This window comes from Erythrolamprus reginae, chromosome 6 (assembly GCF_031021105.1).
Source record: "Erythrolamprus reginae isolate rEryReg1 chromosome 6, rEryReg1.hap1, whole genome shotgun sequence".
In the NCBI taxonomy this organism is placed as follows: Eukaryota; Metazoa; Chordata; class Lepidosauria; order Squamata; family Dipsadidae; genus Erythrolamprus; species Erythrolamprus reginae.
The window spans coordinates 91,345,329-91,359,392 of record NC_091955.1 but is presented as its reverse complement, the minus strand read 5'-3'; the positions used below and the strand labels follow the sequence as shown (position 1 = coordinate 91,359,392).

At 41.7% G+C, this 14,064-nt stretch overlaps 1 protein-coding gene across 2 annotated transcripts in view; it reads right to left on the bottom strand.

Moving 5' to 3' along the window:
* The window catches only part of USP6NL (USP6 N-terminal like), a 153,412-nt gene that overhangs the window by 132,548 nt on the left and 6,800 nt on the right, over window positions 1–14,064 (bottom strand). For both annotated transcript variants that reach the window (XM_070754387.1, XM_070754388.1), the window contains exon 2: window positions 2,962–3,051. In XM_070754387.1, the coding sequence (XP_070610488.1) occupies window positions 2,962–2,965 (4 nt within the window). In that variant the 5' untranslated portion in view covers window positions 2,966–3,051. The remainder of the gene's footprint in view (window positions 1–2,961; window positions 3,052–14,064) is intronic.

Below are 14,064 nucleotides of genomic sequence, written 5' to 3'. Positions count from 1 at the left end.
ACCATGCATAACTTGTAATGGCCTAGGGCAGTGACTTTCAACCTTTTTTCAGCCGCGGCACATTTTTTACATTTACGAAACCCTGGGGCACATTGAGAGGGCGGGGTGGGGTGGTGGGTGCTAAAAAAAGTTTGGACAAAAAAATTCTCTCTCTCTTTCTCCCTTTCGCATTATTTCTCTCTCCCTCTTTCTCTCCCTCTTTCTTTCTCTCTCTCCCCATCCCTCTTTCTCTTCCTTCCTTCCTCTCTTTTTTGCTCTCTCTCTCTCCCTCCCTCCCTCTATGTCTTTCTCTCTCTGTCCTTCCCTCCCTCTGTTTCTCTCTCTCTCTTGCTTTCTTTCTCTCTCTCTTGCTTTCTTTTTCTTGTTCTCTTTCTCTCTTTCTCTCTCTCTTGTTCTCTTTATCTATTTCTTTCTTTCTCTCTTCCTTTCTTTCTTTCTCTCTCTGAGCTTCGCGGCACACCTGACCATGTCTCACGGCACACTAGTGTGCCCCGGCACACTGGTTGAAAAACACTGGCCTAGGGGGAAGGAATATCTTAACTCCCCCATGCCTGGCGATAAAGGTGGGTCTTGAGTAATTTGCGAAAGACAAGAAGGGTGGGGGCCATTCTAATCTCTGGGGGGAGTTGATTCCAGAGGGCCGGGGCCACCACAGAGAAGGCTCTTCCCCTGGGGCCCTCCAAACGACATTGTTTGGTCGACGGGACCCGGAGAAGGCCAACTCTGTGGAGCCTGTGAATTGAGTAGCAAACTTTGTTGGTGAAAAAAGGCAAGCGGGCCGTAATTCTGCCGCACGAATCCCAGCGACCGGTTAGGTCCCACAGAGTTGGCCTTCTCCGGGTCCCCTCGACTAAACAATGTCGTGTGGTGGGACCCAGGAGAAGAGCCTTCTCTGTGGCGGCCCCAACCCTCTGGAACCAGCTCCCCCCGGAGATTAGAACTGCCTCCACCCTCCTTGCCTTTCGTAAAGTTCTTAAGATCCACCTCTTGCTGTCAGGCATGGGGGAACTGAGACATCTCCCCCGGGCCTATACAGTTTATACATGGTATGTTTGTGTGTATGTTTGCTTTTAATAATGGGGCTTTTAGTGTCTTTTAAATTATTAGATTTGTTCTTACATTGTCTTTGTTATTGTTGTGAGCCGCCCCGAGTCTACGGAGAAGGGCGGCATACAAATCTAATAAATAATAATAATAATAATAATAATAATAATTATTATTATTATTATTATTATTATTTACCTATGCATCTCGTTTTCTCAAGGATCCAAAAATTACTGGCTTCTTCTTAAGTAATCTCTACCTCCCACCCCCCCACCCACCCCCCACAAAAAAGAATAACATTTATGGGAAGAAATAATGGAAACAGGCACAGGAATTATGTCAGCTAAACAGCTGTCACTTAGATAGCTTGTTCCACCTTGAACATCAAGAGGTCCCTGTTTACAAGTTGGAAGCAAAGAGTAAACAACGACAAGGGAAATGATCCCATAATGATAACTTTTAGGAGCACATGAAAACTGCTGCGGGTAACAAAAATATTCCATTTCAATGCCACTTAAAAGCATTATTTCCGACAAGCAGTCAGCAATCTGTATCAAAATCTCCCTGCAGGCAACCAAACACTCTTAAATTGTAAATGTAACATCTTATCACGATCGATTTACAACTGTTTCTGGAATATATGTGATTTCGAATGTATAGTTCATTAGGGTTTATTATGGGTTTTACTGTTCTTACTACTAATTATTTGACTAGTTTATTGTATGTACTAAACTTTTTACTGTATGGACATAAACTGCTTTAAACTCCTCTCAAAGGTTTGCTGCAGAGCACTGCACACCAAAACAACTAGACACAAGAACAGTTTTTCCCCCGAATGCCCTCACTCTGCTAAACAAATAATCCCCTCCACACTGTCAAACTATTTACTAAGTCTGCACTACTATTTCTACTAGTTTTTTCTCATCACCACTATCACCCATTTCCTTCCACTTATGACTGTATGACTGTAACTTGTTGCTTATGTCCTTAAGGTTTTTATTAATATTGTTTCCTCATTGCTTATTTGACCCCTATGACAAACATTAAGTGTTGCACCTCATGATTCTTGACAAATGTATCTTTTCTTTTATGTACACTGAGAGCATATGTACCAAAGACAAATTCCTTGTGTGTCCAATCACACTCCTATTCTATTCTAATTTTTCTATTCTATTCTATCCTATCCTATCCTATTCTTTGTTGTAAGATGCCCTGAGTCCCATTGGGATTAATAAAATAAAATAAAATAAAATAAAATAAAATAAAATAAAATAAAATAAAATAAAATAAAATAAAATAAAATAAAATAAAATAAAATAAAATAAAATAAAATAAAATAAAATAAAATAAAATAAAATAAAATAAAATAAAATAAAATAAAATAAAATAAAATAAAATAAAATAAAATAAAATAAAATAAAATAAAATAAAATAAAATAAAATAAAATAAAATAAAATAAAATAAAATAAAATAAAATAAAATAAAATAAAATAAAATAAAATAAAATAAAATAAAATAAAATAAAATAAAATAAAATAAAATAAAATAAAATAAAATAAAATAAAATAAAATAAAATAAAATAAAATAAAATAAAATAAAATAAAATAAAATAAAATAAAATAAAAATAAAAATTAAATATAAAATAAAATAAAATAAAATAAAATTCGATAAAATAAAATAAAATAAAATAATAAAATAAAATTATTAAACTTATATTCTTCTTTTCTCCAGGATTTTCCAGGATTTCTAGGCATTTTTCCCTTTCCAATTTTTATCTATAATAATAATCCTGTGACGTAGTAAGTCTGAGTCAGAATGTCTCGCGATCACAGCGTTTGTTAGCTTTGGACAGTTAAGAATATTTCATTTTCAATACCGGCCCTTTACAATCCCCCTTCCACGTTTTTTACTCACTCATGACTGGTTGTCTCTTTTCGTATAGTTCCAGGTAGATATAAAATTAAGGCAGCTTGTCCGAGAAGATCTCTCCGAGGTATACATGTCCTAACCGAGAGAAAATAGAAACAATGAAAACAGCATCACTTCAAGAGTGAATCCATCCAATTACATCAGTGGTTCCCAACCTTGGCAACTTGAAGATATTTGGACTTCAACTCCCAGAATTCCCCAGCCAGCATTCGCTGGCTGGGGAATTCTGGGAGTTGAAGTCCAGATATCTTCAAGTTGCCAAGGTTGGGAAACACTGAATCACATAATGTATTTTCCAGAGTATAAGACGCACCGTAATTTTGGGGGAGGAAAGTAGGGGAAAGAATCTGCCTACCAGGTATTCATCTGGCCAACGTCCTTAGTCTGGTCAGCTTCAGCACATTATTTTATCCCATGGTTAGAGCTTAAAGTTATGCATGGTATGTTTGTTTGTGTGTATGTTTGGTTTTATAATAGGGGTTTGTAGTTGTTTTTATTATTGGATTGTACATGTTGTGTTTATTATTGTTGTTAGCCGCCCCGAGTCTACGGAGAGGGGCGGCATACAAATCCAATAAATTATTATTATTATTATTATTATTATTATTATTATTATTATTATTATTTTAAAAACCTTATTCGAAGAGAGTTACAATGAAAGAGCCTGCAAGCCGATAAGCGCTGGGAAGATTATTATTATTATTAATAATAATAATAATAATAATAATAATAATAATAATAATAATAATTGGATTTGTATGCCGCCCCTCTCCGCAGATTCGGGGCGGGTTAAGGCTGGGAAAAAACGTATTCAGAGACTGGCCATGCAACCACTCTTCGTATGTTCTAGTCTCCAAAGAGCGGTTGTAGGAACTGGGCACGGCACGTCCGGCAAAGAGAAGGACCAGGGCTGGCATGATGGCAGTTTTCCAATACTTGAGGGGCTGCCACAAAGAGGAGGGGGTTCAGACTCTTTTCCAAAGGACCAGTGGGCAAGACAAAGAATAATGGATGGAAGCTGAGCAAGGAGATTCAACCTGGAAATAAGGAGGAACTTTCCATCAATGGAACAGCTTGCTTGCAGAGGTTGTGAGAGCTCCAACACTTTCAAGAGGAGACTTTGACTGACATTTGTCTGAAATCATATAGGGACCCCTGCTTGAGTGGGGAGTTGGACTAGATGACCTACAAGGTAGCAATAGCATTTAGACGTATGTACCGCTTCATAGTGCTTTTACAGCCCTCTCTGAGCAGTTTACAGAATCAGCATATTGACCCCAAAAATCTGGGACCTCATTTTACCCACCTTGGAAGGATGGAAGGCTGAGTCAAACTTGAGCTGGTGGTGAGATTTGAACTGCTGAACTATAGCTAGCAGTTAGCTGAAGTAGCCTGCAGTACTGCACTCTAACCACTGCGCCACCCAGCTCTTTAGGTCCCTTCCAACTCTAATCTAATCTAATCTAATTTGGCCAATAAAATTCTATTCTATCTTGGCCAATAAAATTATATTCTATTCTATTCTATCTTGGCCAATACAATTCTGTTCTATTCTATTCTGTTCTATCTTGGCCAATAAAATTCTATTCTATTCTATTCTATCCTATTCTATTCTGTTCTATCATGGCCAATAAAATTCTATTCTATCTTGGACAATAAAAGTATGTTCTATTCTATTCTATTCTATTCTATCTTGGACAATAAAATTCTATTCTATTCTATTCCATTCCATTCCATTCTATTCACAACTGTCTTGCTTAGGAACACAAATGTTGAGCTCAATTGTAGTCATACGTCAAGGACTACCTGTACTGGAGAAACTTTAACTTCCCATAAAAGTCAAGTGTCCAATTTCCTAGCAGCTATTTCAGGGGATAATGTACAGGATATAGAAGGGAATTGGTAATCATCACACAAGGAAGCTATCCAGTGAGAGGAAATTACTCATTATCATTTACCAACATTTTATGTAAGCTGCTCGGGCGGCATCTGAAAGGATCCGCAGTACATAAAAAAACCACAAAGATTCTCCAACTCATTTCTATCGCTTGCTTTATATTTATGATGTCTAGCACGGGGGACTTGTTTGAGATCCTTTGCTCCAGCAGGGGTTCCTCTGAAGCACTCCTCCCTGTTCGAAGTAACTCCCAGCACAACTTCCAAAGAAGTACTAATAAAAGGAAGATAAATATAAACCCGACTTAAAAAAGCAGACAGCAATGAGAACAGAAAACACGCCAGGGTAGATATCTGTTCACAGAAATAGATACCTATTCTTAGAAAAAGAGGTAGGACCAGGAGAAAAATGAAGCTGGACTTCTGTAGAGATGATGGGACATTTGTGTTTTAATCTCTTTGTTATCCAAATGCACTTTACTGGCCTTGTTTACAAACTTCTTTAGATTTTGGCTGCGAAACAAATTAGCTCGTGTTTTTCTTCTCTGATTCACAGGTAAACAATCACTTGGTAGGTAATTATATTTATCTTAAAATTTGGTTAAAATGAATATTTACTGTACTTACTTTACTTGACTTTACTTACTTATTTATTTCCGTAAATAAGTAGACTCCGTAGACTCAACTCCCTCTCCGTAGACTCAACTATCTTTACTAGTGATGGCGAACCTTTTTTTCCTCGGGTGCTGAAAGAGCATGTGTGAATGCCCACACTCATAATTCAATGCACAGGGAGGGCAAAAACAGCTTCCCTTACCCCCCCGGAGACCTTCTGGAGGCCGGAAATGGCCTGTTTCCTACTGGTGGGCCCAGAAGGCTCATGTTTTGCCCTCCCCAGGCTCCAGAGGCTGCCCTAGAGCCGGAAGAGGGTAAAAATGCCCTCCCCATCCCCCAGGAGGGTCTTTGGAAGCCAAAAATGCCTTCCCAGAGCCCCTGTGTTGTTGTGGTTAGCTCTGGCCCATCTCCTGCCCCAAGCACTGAGGAGGTGGATGCTGTTGAGCTATTAACATCTGCAGGGAGGGCCCTTCTGAAAATGCCAGCTGTGATAGCCATGCCATTTACCCACACATTTAATGCAGCTCTCGTTATTAACATCACATTTTTTAAAAACCCATCAGTGGTTTAAGCCAGTGTTTTTCAACCAGTGTGCCGCGAGACATGGTCAGGTGTGCCGCGAAGCTCAGCAAGAAAGAGAAAGAAAGACAGAGAGAGAAAGAAAGCAAGAGAGAGAGAAAGAAGGCAAGAGAGAGAAAGAGAGAGAGAGAGAGAAAGAAAGCAAGAGAGAAAGAGAGAGAAAGAAAGCAAGAGAGAGAAAGAGAGGCAGGGAAGGAGGGAGAGATAGAAAGAGAGCAAAATAGAGAGGAAGGAAGGAAGAAAGAAAGAGGGATGGACAGAGAGGGGAAGGGAGAGAAAGAGGGAGAGAAACAGAGCGAAAGGGAGGAAGAGAGAGAGATAATTTTTTTGTCCAAACTTTTTTTAGCCCCCCCACTCCCCCCCCGCTCAATGTGCCCCATAATTTTGTATATGTAAAAAATGTGCCGCAGCTCAAAAAAGGTTGAAAATCTCTGATTTAAGCAAAGGGAAGCATTCCTGATCTTTACCATTGACCCATCTTGATTTATTTGGATTCCAACCTACCTTTCATTTCTCCTGGGGAAAAAAAACTTTCCGAATTTCTGAAAGGTCTGTCTATCAATTCATTGCCCCCAAATCGATATAGCCGGTTTGTTCCACTTGGAAACTCCCTCGTATAAGAAATCTACAATGGGAACCGATACAACTTCGCCACTCGTCTTAAATCCAAGCCAGGTGGATTTATGCCAATTGCTCTTCTCTGATTCCTTAAGAATAAGCGAGCATAATTATCCACTTCCTTAGAATGCGACTTAACATTTGCAGATCTGAAACAAATCCATGAAAATAGCTGGAAAGCCACCAGGTTTTTCAAACAGAAGGCTGCCAGTACATTAACAGCAAAAATTAGCAAAAAACCGTCAATTGAACAGGGGAAATTCAAAGACAAAACTTAGAAAAACCAGGGTTGAAAAATAACTTTAGATAAGGGCAACCCTTATCTAAAGGTAAATGAAAATTTTAGAGTAGTGGTTCTCAATCTGGGGGTCAGGACCCCTTCGGGAGTCGAATGACCATTTCACAGGGGTCGCCTATGACCATGGGAAAAGACAATTTTCCCATGGTGTTAGGAACTAAAACTTCTATTCTGGTGCCTTTACAATCCAACCAATCAGGTGTTTACAGTGGGGCATGTCCCTCCGACCTTCCCGCCAATCAGCTTAAAGCTCTGTTGGAAGAATTAGCGCTAGACTTATGGTTGGGGGTCACCATAACATGTATTAAGGGATCGCGGCATTAGAAAGGTTGAGAGCCACTGCTTTAGAGGCAATCAACCTTTAAAGGCAATCAGTCGGTAAATAGATTTTATCTACCTATAAGGCCACCAAGCTTAAGGAAACTTCTCATTCGAGTTGCCAAGACGCAAATATTTATTAACATTGAGAATTTTGATCTTTATACTGTCTCCACATGACGTAAATGAGAAATCCTGTATTAATGGACACTTCAATAATCAAGTACAGTACGAGGCGAAAGATTTATACAATCTGAAGAGAAACTAACATAATTATTGTTTTTAATCTCCAACTACCCATGTCTCGTATTCCTTTTTCCCCTGTATTTTGACATGTCTATATTGTTAACTGTAATTAAATGTATTTATTGTATCTTTGTAAATAAAAACTTTTTAAAAATTTATTTAAAATAATAATAAAAATAATAATAATAATAATAATAATAATAATAATAATAATAATAAAGTACAGTACTGCAAACTGGCAGAACCTAGATGCATTTTTCCGTTACGGAATTTTAATTGTTGCTTCAAAAGCAAGTACAGTGATACCTCATCTTACAAACACCTCGTCACACAAACATTTCGAGATACAAACCCGGGGTTTAAGATTTTTTTGCCTCTTCTTACAAACTATTTTCACCTTGCAAACCCACCGCCACCACTGTGATGCCCCACCTCCAGACTTCCGTTGCCAGCGAAGCACCCGTTTTTACGCTGCTGGGATTCCCCTGAGACTCCCCTCCATGGGAAATCCCACCTTCGGACTTCCGTTGCCAGCGAAGCAATTGTCTTCGCGATGCTGGGATTCCCCTGCTTGGATTCCCCTGCAGCATCACAAAAACACAGAAGTCCGGAGGTGGAGTTTCCCACGGAGGGGAACCTCAGGCGAATCCCAGCAACGCAAAAACGGGCGCTTCGGCTGGCAAAAGGGGTGAATTTTGGGCTTGCACGCATTAATCGCTTTTCCATTGATTCCTATGGGAAACATTGTTTCGTCTTACAAACTTTTCACCTTAAGAACCTCGTCCCGGAACCAATTAAGTTTGTAAGACAAGGTATCACTTCTTTCATCAGAAAGGTTTTGCTTTTTTTTATTATTATTATTTTTGCAATTGGAGATTTTGCATAATCTGCTGGTCACTGCACAACAGCTGCACCCTGTTTTGGGCATTTATTCTGCTCCAAGGTGTCTGGTTTTGAGCTATAATTTTGACACAGACGTGATAAGATATCTGCAGAGACTCAAACCAAATTATACGATGTTAAAAGTGGGCTCTCTTGCAGAGTCTGGCTACTACGGACACTAATTGCAACTCCACCCGATATGAAAGCAAGTGCTACTTTTAGCCCAGGTGATGTCTCTTAAGCAAAGTGTAACTTCCACAGAAGAATTGGACCTTTTATTAACATAGAAACATAGAAGACTGACGGCAGAAAAAAAGACCTCATGATCCATCTAGTCTGCCCTTATACTATTTTTTGTATTTTATCTTAGGATGGATATATGTTTATCCCAGGCATGTTTAAATTCAGTTACTGTGGATTTACCAACCACAGCTGCTTAAAGTTTGTTCCAAGCATCTACTACTCTTTCAGTAAAATATTTTCTCATGCTGCTTTTGATCTTTCCCCCAACTAACTTCAGATTGTGTCCCCTTGTTCTTGTGTTCACTTTCCTATTGAAAACACCTCTCCTGAACCTTATTTAACCCTTAAACATATTTAAATGTTTCGATCATGTCCCCCCTTTTCCTTCTATCCTCCAGACTATACAAATTGAGTTCATGAAGTCTTTCCTGATACGTATTATGCTTAAGACCTTCCACCATTCTTGTAGCCCATCTTTGGACCCATTCAATTTTATCCATATCTTTTTGTAGGTGAGGTCTCCAGGACTGAACACAGTACTCTAAATGTGGTCTCACCAGCGCTCTATATAAGGGGATTACAATCTCCCTCTTCCTGCTTGTTATACCTCTAGCTATGCAGCCAAGCATCCTCCTTGCTTTTCCTGCTATTAAATCAGCAAAATGTAAGTTTTTTTAAAAAAAAAATCACGCACATTAAGTCTTTCTACCCAGGGGTGGGGATCCCAGTTTTTGCTGCTACTGGTGCGCTGTGCACGCAGCTTCGGTTGTCCTACAAATATGCGCACGTGTCCCAGCGTTTTTGCTTCCGCACATGCGCAAAAGCAAAAAAATCAATAGCTTTGTGAAGATATAGAATAACTTAGAAATATAGAAATATATTTAATACAAACAAATATTATATATTGAACGTCTGATATACAGTGGTACCTTATGATACCAACTTTTTGAGATACGAACCCGGGATTCGGAAATTTTCTGCCTCTTCTTACGAACTTTTTTCGCCTTACAAACCCGCCGATTGCAAAAACGGCGCCCCGCTGGGCGGCGATGTCCGGCTGTAACCTTCTGAAACAGCCGGTCGCTTCTCGCCGGCCTCCGAAACCCGAACCCGAACTTTTGCCGAACTTCCGGGTTCGGCATTTGGGAGAGGCGCCGCCGCCCGTCTGTCACCTTCTGAAACAGCCAGGCACTTCTGGGCGTTCTCCCAAACGCCGAACCCGGAAGTCCGGCAATAGTTCGGGTTCCAGAGGCCGCCGAGAAGTACCCAGCTGTTTCAGAAGGTTACAGCCGGGCGGCGGCAGGCAGAGCGCCGTTTTTGCGATTGGCGGCGGCGTTTTCGGCCAATCTGGAGGCTCAAACGGAGGTGGGGAATCCCAATAGGGCGGAGCTTTGACGTCACGAAAATGTCCTTCCTGGAGGCCACGTTTTTTAAAAAACATGATTTTTCTCTGAGTTTTAAATATTTTAATAGTTTGGGGATTTTTTCCCTAATTTTTTCTCTTTTTTAACGATTTCCCTGATAATTCCTGAACTGCCGATTTCCCTGATAATTCCCTGATTTCTCTGTTTTCCAGGTTTGCTGGATGCCCTGCTGCGATGTTTTGAGAGAGACTGTGAAAGAGTTCTTGAGTGCTTTGTTTTTAACCCAATTATTGCATTAGGTATGAATGCAGCTCAGCTTCAATTATAATCAGAGTGCCATATAAACCCACTAAATAAAACGTAGATAGCTGTGATCCAGCAGCTGCAGAAATTATTGGTTTACTTCAGCAATGGCCATAGGGGTTGAAAGTCTGGGAAATGTACAGGGTGCGTTCCAAAAGTAATGCACTTTTTTTTATAAAAAAGTAATTTATGGAACAGATTTGCACAAGCACTTAAAATTCTTCAAAGTACTGTCCTTGGGCCTCTACACATTTTTTCCCAGCAACTCTGCCATGACCAGTACTGGAAGGCGTCTTTGGGGACCTCTTGCAAGGTTTTCGTCATGGCTGATTGGATCTCTTCTATGGATGAAAAACGGGTTCATTTCAGAGCTGCCTTAATCCAAGAGAAAAAGAAGTCTGCTGGGGCGATGTCAGGACTAGGGGGGGGCAGCGTTGGCAACTGGTGTTTGGCCAGGAACTCGCGGACTCGTAGTGCATTGTGTGTTGTCGTGATGGAGTTGCCAGATAGCGGAGTCTTTCCAGGACATCCACATAGTAGGCTGTCTCTCCTTGAGGAACAAACTCCGTATGGGCCACTCCTTTACTGTCGAAAAAGACAATGAGCATTGTTTTCACTTTTGATATATGCTCATTCTTGCCTTTTTGGGCTTGGGAGACTGGTTGGTGTGCCACTCAGAGCTTTGGCGTTTTGTTTCTGGGTCGCATTCAAAAACCCAGGTTTCATCACCAGTGATGACGTTGTCCAAATAATCAGGTTCAATTTCAGTTTAGCACAAAACTTAATCACGTAATGTTGCTCGATCGTCGATTCCATTTTTTTCGTGATATGGTCGGCGCGCAGAGGTTTACAATAACTGACGTCCTGCCGCTTTCACAGCTTGGTGAGCACTGAGACCAGTTTCGTGCCAAAGCTTAGCGTCCCCCGCACCTACTCCAAATGCTTCGGTCCCACTCCGACCAATAGGAGCGACACGGGAAATTCAATTGCACTACTTTTGGAACGCACCCTGTAATCTCAACATATAAAGAAGACACAACAAGTCAGCTTTTGCCAAAAAGTACAGTGATACCTTATCTTACAAACGCCTCATCATACAAACTTTTCGAGATACAAACCCAGGGTTTAAGATTTTTTTGCCTCTTCTTACAAACTATTTTCACCTTACAAACCCACTGCCACCGCTGGGATGTCCCGCCTCCGGACTTCCATTGCCAGCGAAGCACCCATTTTTGCACTGCTGGGATTCCCCTGAGGCTCCCCTCCATGGGAAACCCCACCTCTGAACTTCCGTGTTTTTTTGATGCTCCAGGGAAATCCCAGCAGGGGAATCCCAGCAGTGCAAAAACGGGCGCTTCGCTGGCAATGGAAGTCCGGAGGTGCAGTTTCCCAGCAAGGGGAGCATCGCAAAAACACAGAGGTTTGGAGGTGGGGTTTCGAGGACTTTGGTGTTTTTGCGATGCTGCGATTTCACTGATGCTCCCTTCGCTGGGAAACCCCACCTCCGGACTTCCGTTGCCAGCGAAGCACCCATTTTTGCTGGGATTCCTCTGCTGGGATTCCCCTGCAGCATCACAAAAACACGGAAATCCGGAGGTGGGGTTTCCCATGGAGGGGAGCCCCAGGGGAATCCCAGCAGTGCAAAAACGGGCATGTCGGCTGGCAAAAGGGGTGAATTTTGGGCTTGCACGCATTAATCGCTTTTCCATTGATTCTTATGAGAAACATTGTTTCGTCTTACAAACTTTTTACCTTAAGAACCTCGTCCTGGAACCAATTAAGTTTGTAAGACAAGGTATCACTGTACTAGATTTTATAGTCAGTGTAGAATCCATCCGAAAATAAATGAAATCTCTTATCACGCACAACTCTTTTTCACATCCAGGCACCGAAGTAAATATCCGATTTCTCCTCTCTTTTCATTTCCAGGCGTCTTCAATTTAAGTACTATTCTCGGAAATACACGCTATCTTGAATTTACTAAATCATTGTCATTAACACTTCAAATCTCTAGGAAACAAACCTCCTTCATTTCTAAATAAGGATTACTCCTATGTATAGTTCACTGCCCATTAGAGGGCCAAAAATAGATTCTGCAGCTAATGATATATTCTCTGCACTTTGAAAACTATTCCCGCCAAACTTAAGACTATACGCAAACAACATGGTTTTTTTGAGAAACATCTGTGTTAATTTGGCCAAGAAGCTGCTGAGTCTCTGGAGAGGGGCGGCATACAAATCCAATAAATAAATAAATAAATAACTGTTCTACAGAGGAATCATTGAATCTGTCATCTGTACCTCTATAACTGTCTGGTTTGGTTCTGCAACCCAACAAGACAGACACAGAATTCAGAGGGTAATTAGAACTGCAGACAAAATAATTACTGCCAACCTGCCTCCCATTGAAGACCTGTATACTGCATGCTGTTTTTATCATTGTTGTTAGCCGCCCTGAGTCTACGGAGAGAGGCAGCATACAAATCCAATAAATTATTATTAAATTATTAATTATTATGGAGTCAATAAGAGGGCCGTGAAAATATTTACAGACCCCTCACATCCTTGACATAAATTGTTTCAACTCCTACCCTCAAAACACCACTGTTGAGCACTGCACACCAAGACAACAAGACACAAGAACAGTTTTTCCCCATCACTCTGCTAAATAAATAATTCCCTCACCATTGTCAACAATGGTTCCCTCTATATGATGTGTATTGTAGAGGACTGTGATGCGGTCTTCTACAATTTCATTGAGGGCTGCATCATGGTTGTGTTTGACCGCGGAGAGGGTGTGGAAAGGGGAAAGTGGCCAGGGTGGGCATGGTCAGCTCAACATCACTCGTCAGCCTCCTGCAAGCCTCTGCCCTCGTGCGTGCTGTTTTCGGCTGCAATGGCCTCTCACAGCCCTCTGTCCTCATCAGATGCGTTTTCGGCTGCAACGGCCTCCTGCAACCCTCTGCGCTCATGAGTTCCATTTTCGGCTGCAACAGCCTTCTGTAGCCCTCTGCCCTTGTGAGCTCCGTTTTCGACTGCAACGGCCTTCTCTAACCCTCTGTCCTCGTGGGGTCCGTTTTCAGTTGCAACAGCCTTCTACAGTCCTCTGCCTTCGTGCACGTTGTTTTCGGCTGCAACAGCCTCTTGAAACCCTCTGCCTTCATGAGCTCCATTTATGGCTGCAACGGCCTCCTGCAGTCCTCTGCCTTCGTGTGCATTGTTTTTGGCTGCAACGGCCTCCTTCTGCCCTCGTGCACGCTGGTTTTGGCGGCAACGGCCTCCTGCAGCCCTCTGCCTTCATGAGTTCCATTTTCGGCTGCAACAGCCTTCTGTAACCCTCTGCCCTTGTGAGCTCCGTTTTCAACTGCAACGGCCTCCTCCAACCCTCTGTCCTTGTGGGGTCCGTTTTCAGTTGAAATAGCCTTCTGCAGTCCTCTGCCTTCGTGTGCGTTGTTTTTGGCTGCAACGGCCTCCTTCTGCCCTCGTGTACACTGGTTTCGGCGGCAATGGCCTCCTGCAGCCCTCTGCCTTCATGAGCTCCATTTTTGGCTGCAACGGCCTCCTGCAGCCCTCTGCCTTCATGAGCTCCATTTTTGGCTGCAAGGGCCTCCTGCAGCCCTCTGCCAGCAAAAATAGAGCTAGGGAGGGCTGTACACGGCCCTCCAAAGCTCCATTTTCATTAGTAGAGGCACCGCAGGCAGGTCCTTCATAGTTTCCAGGGTGGGC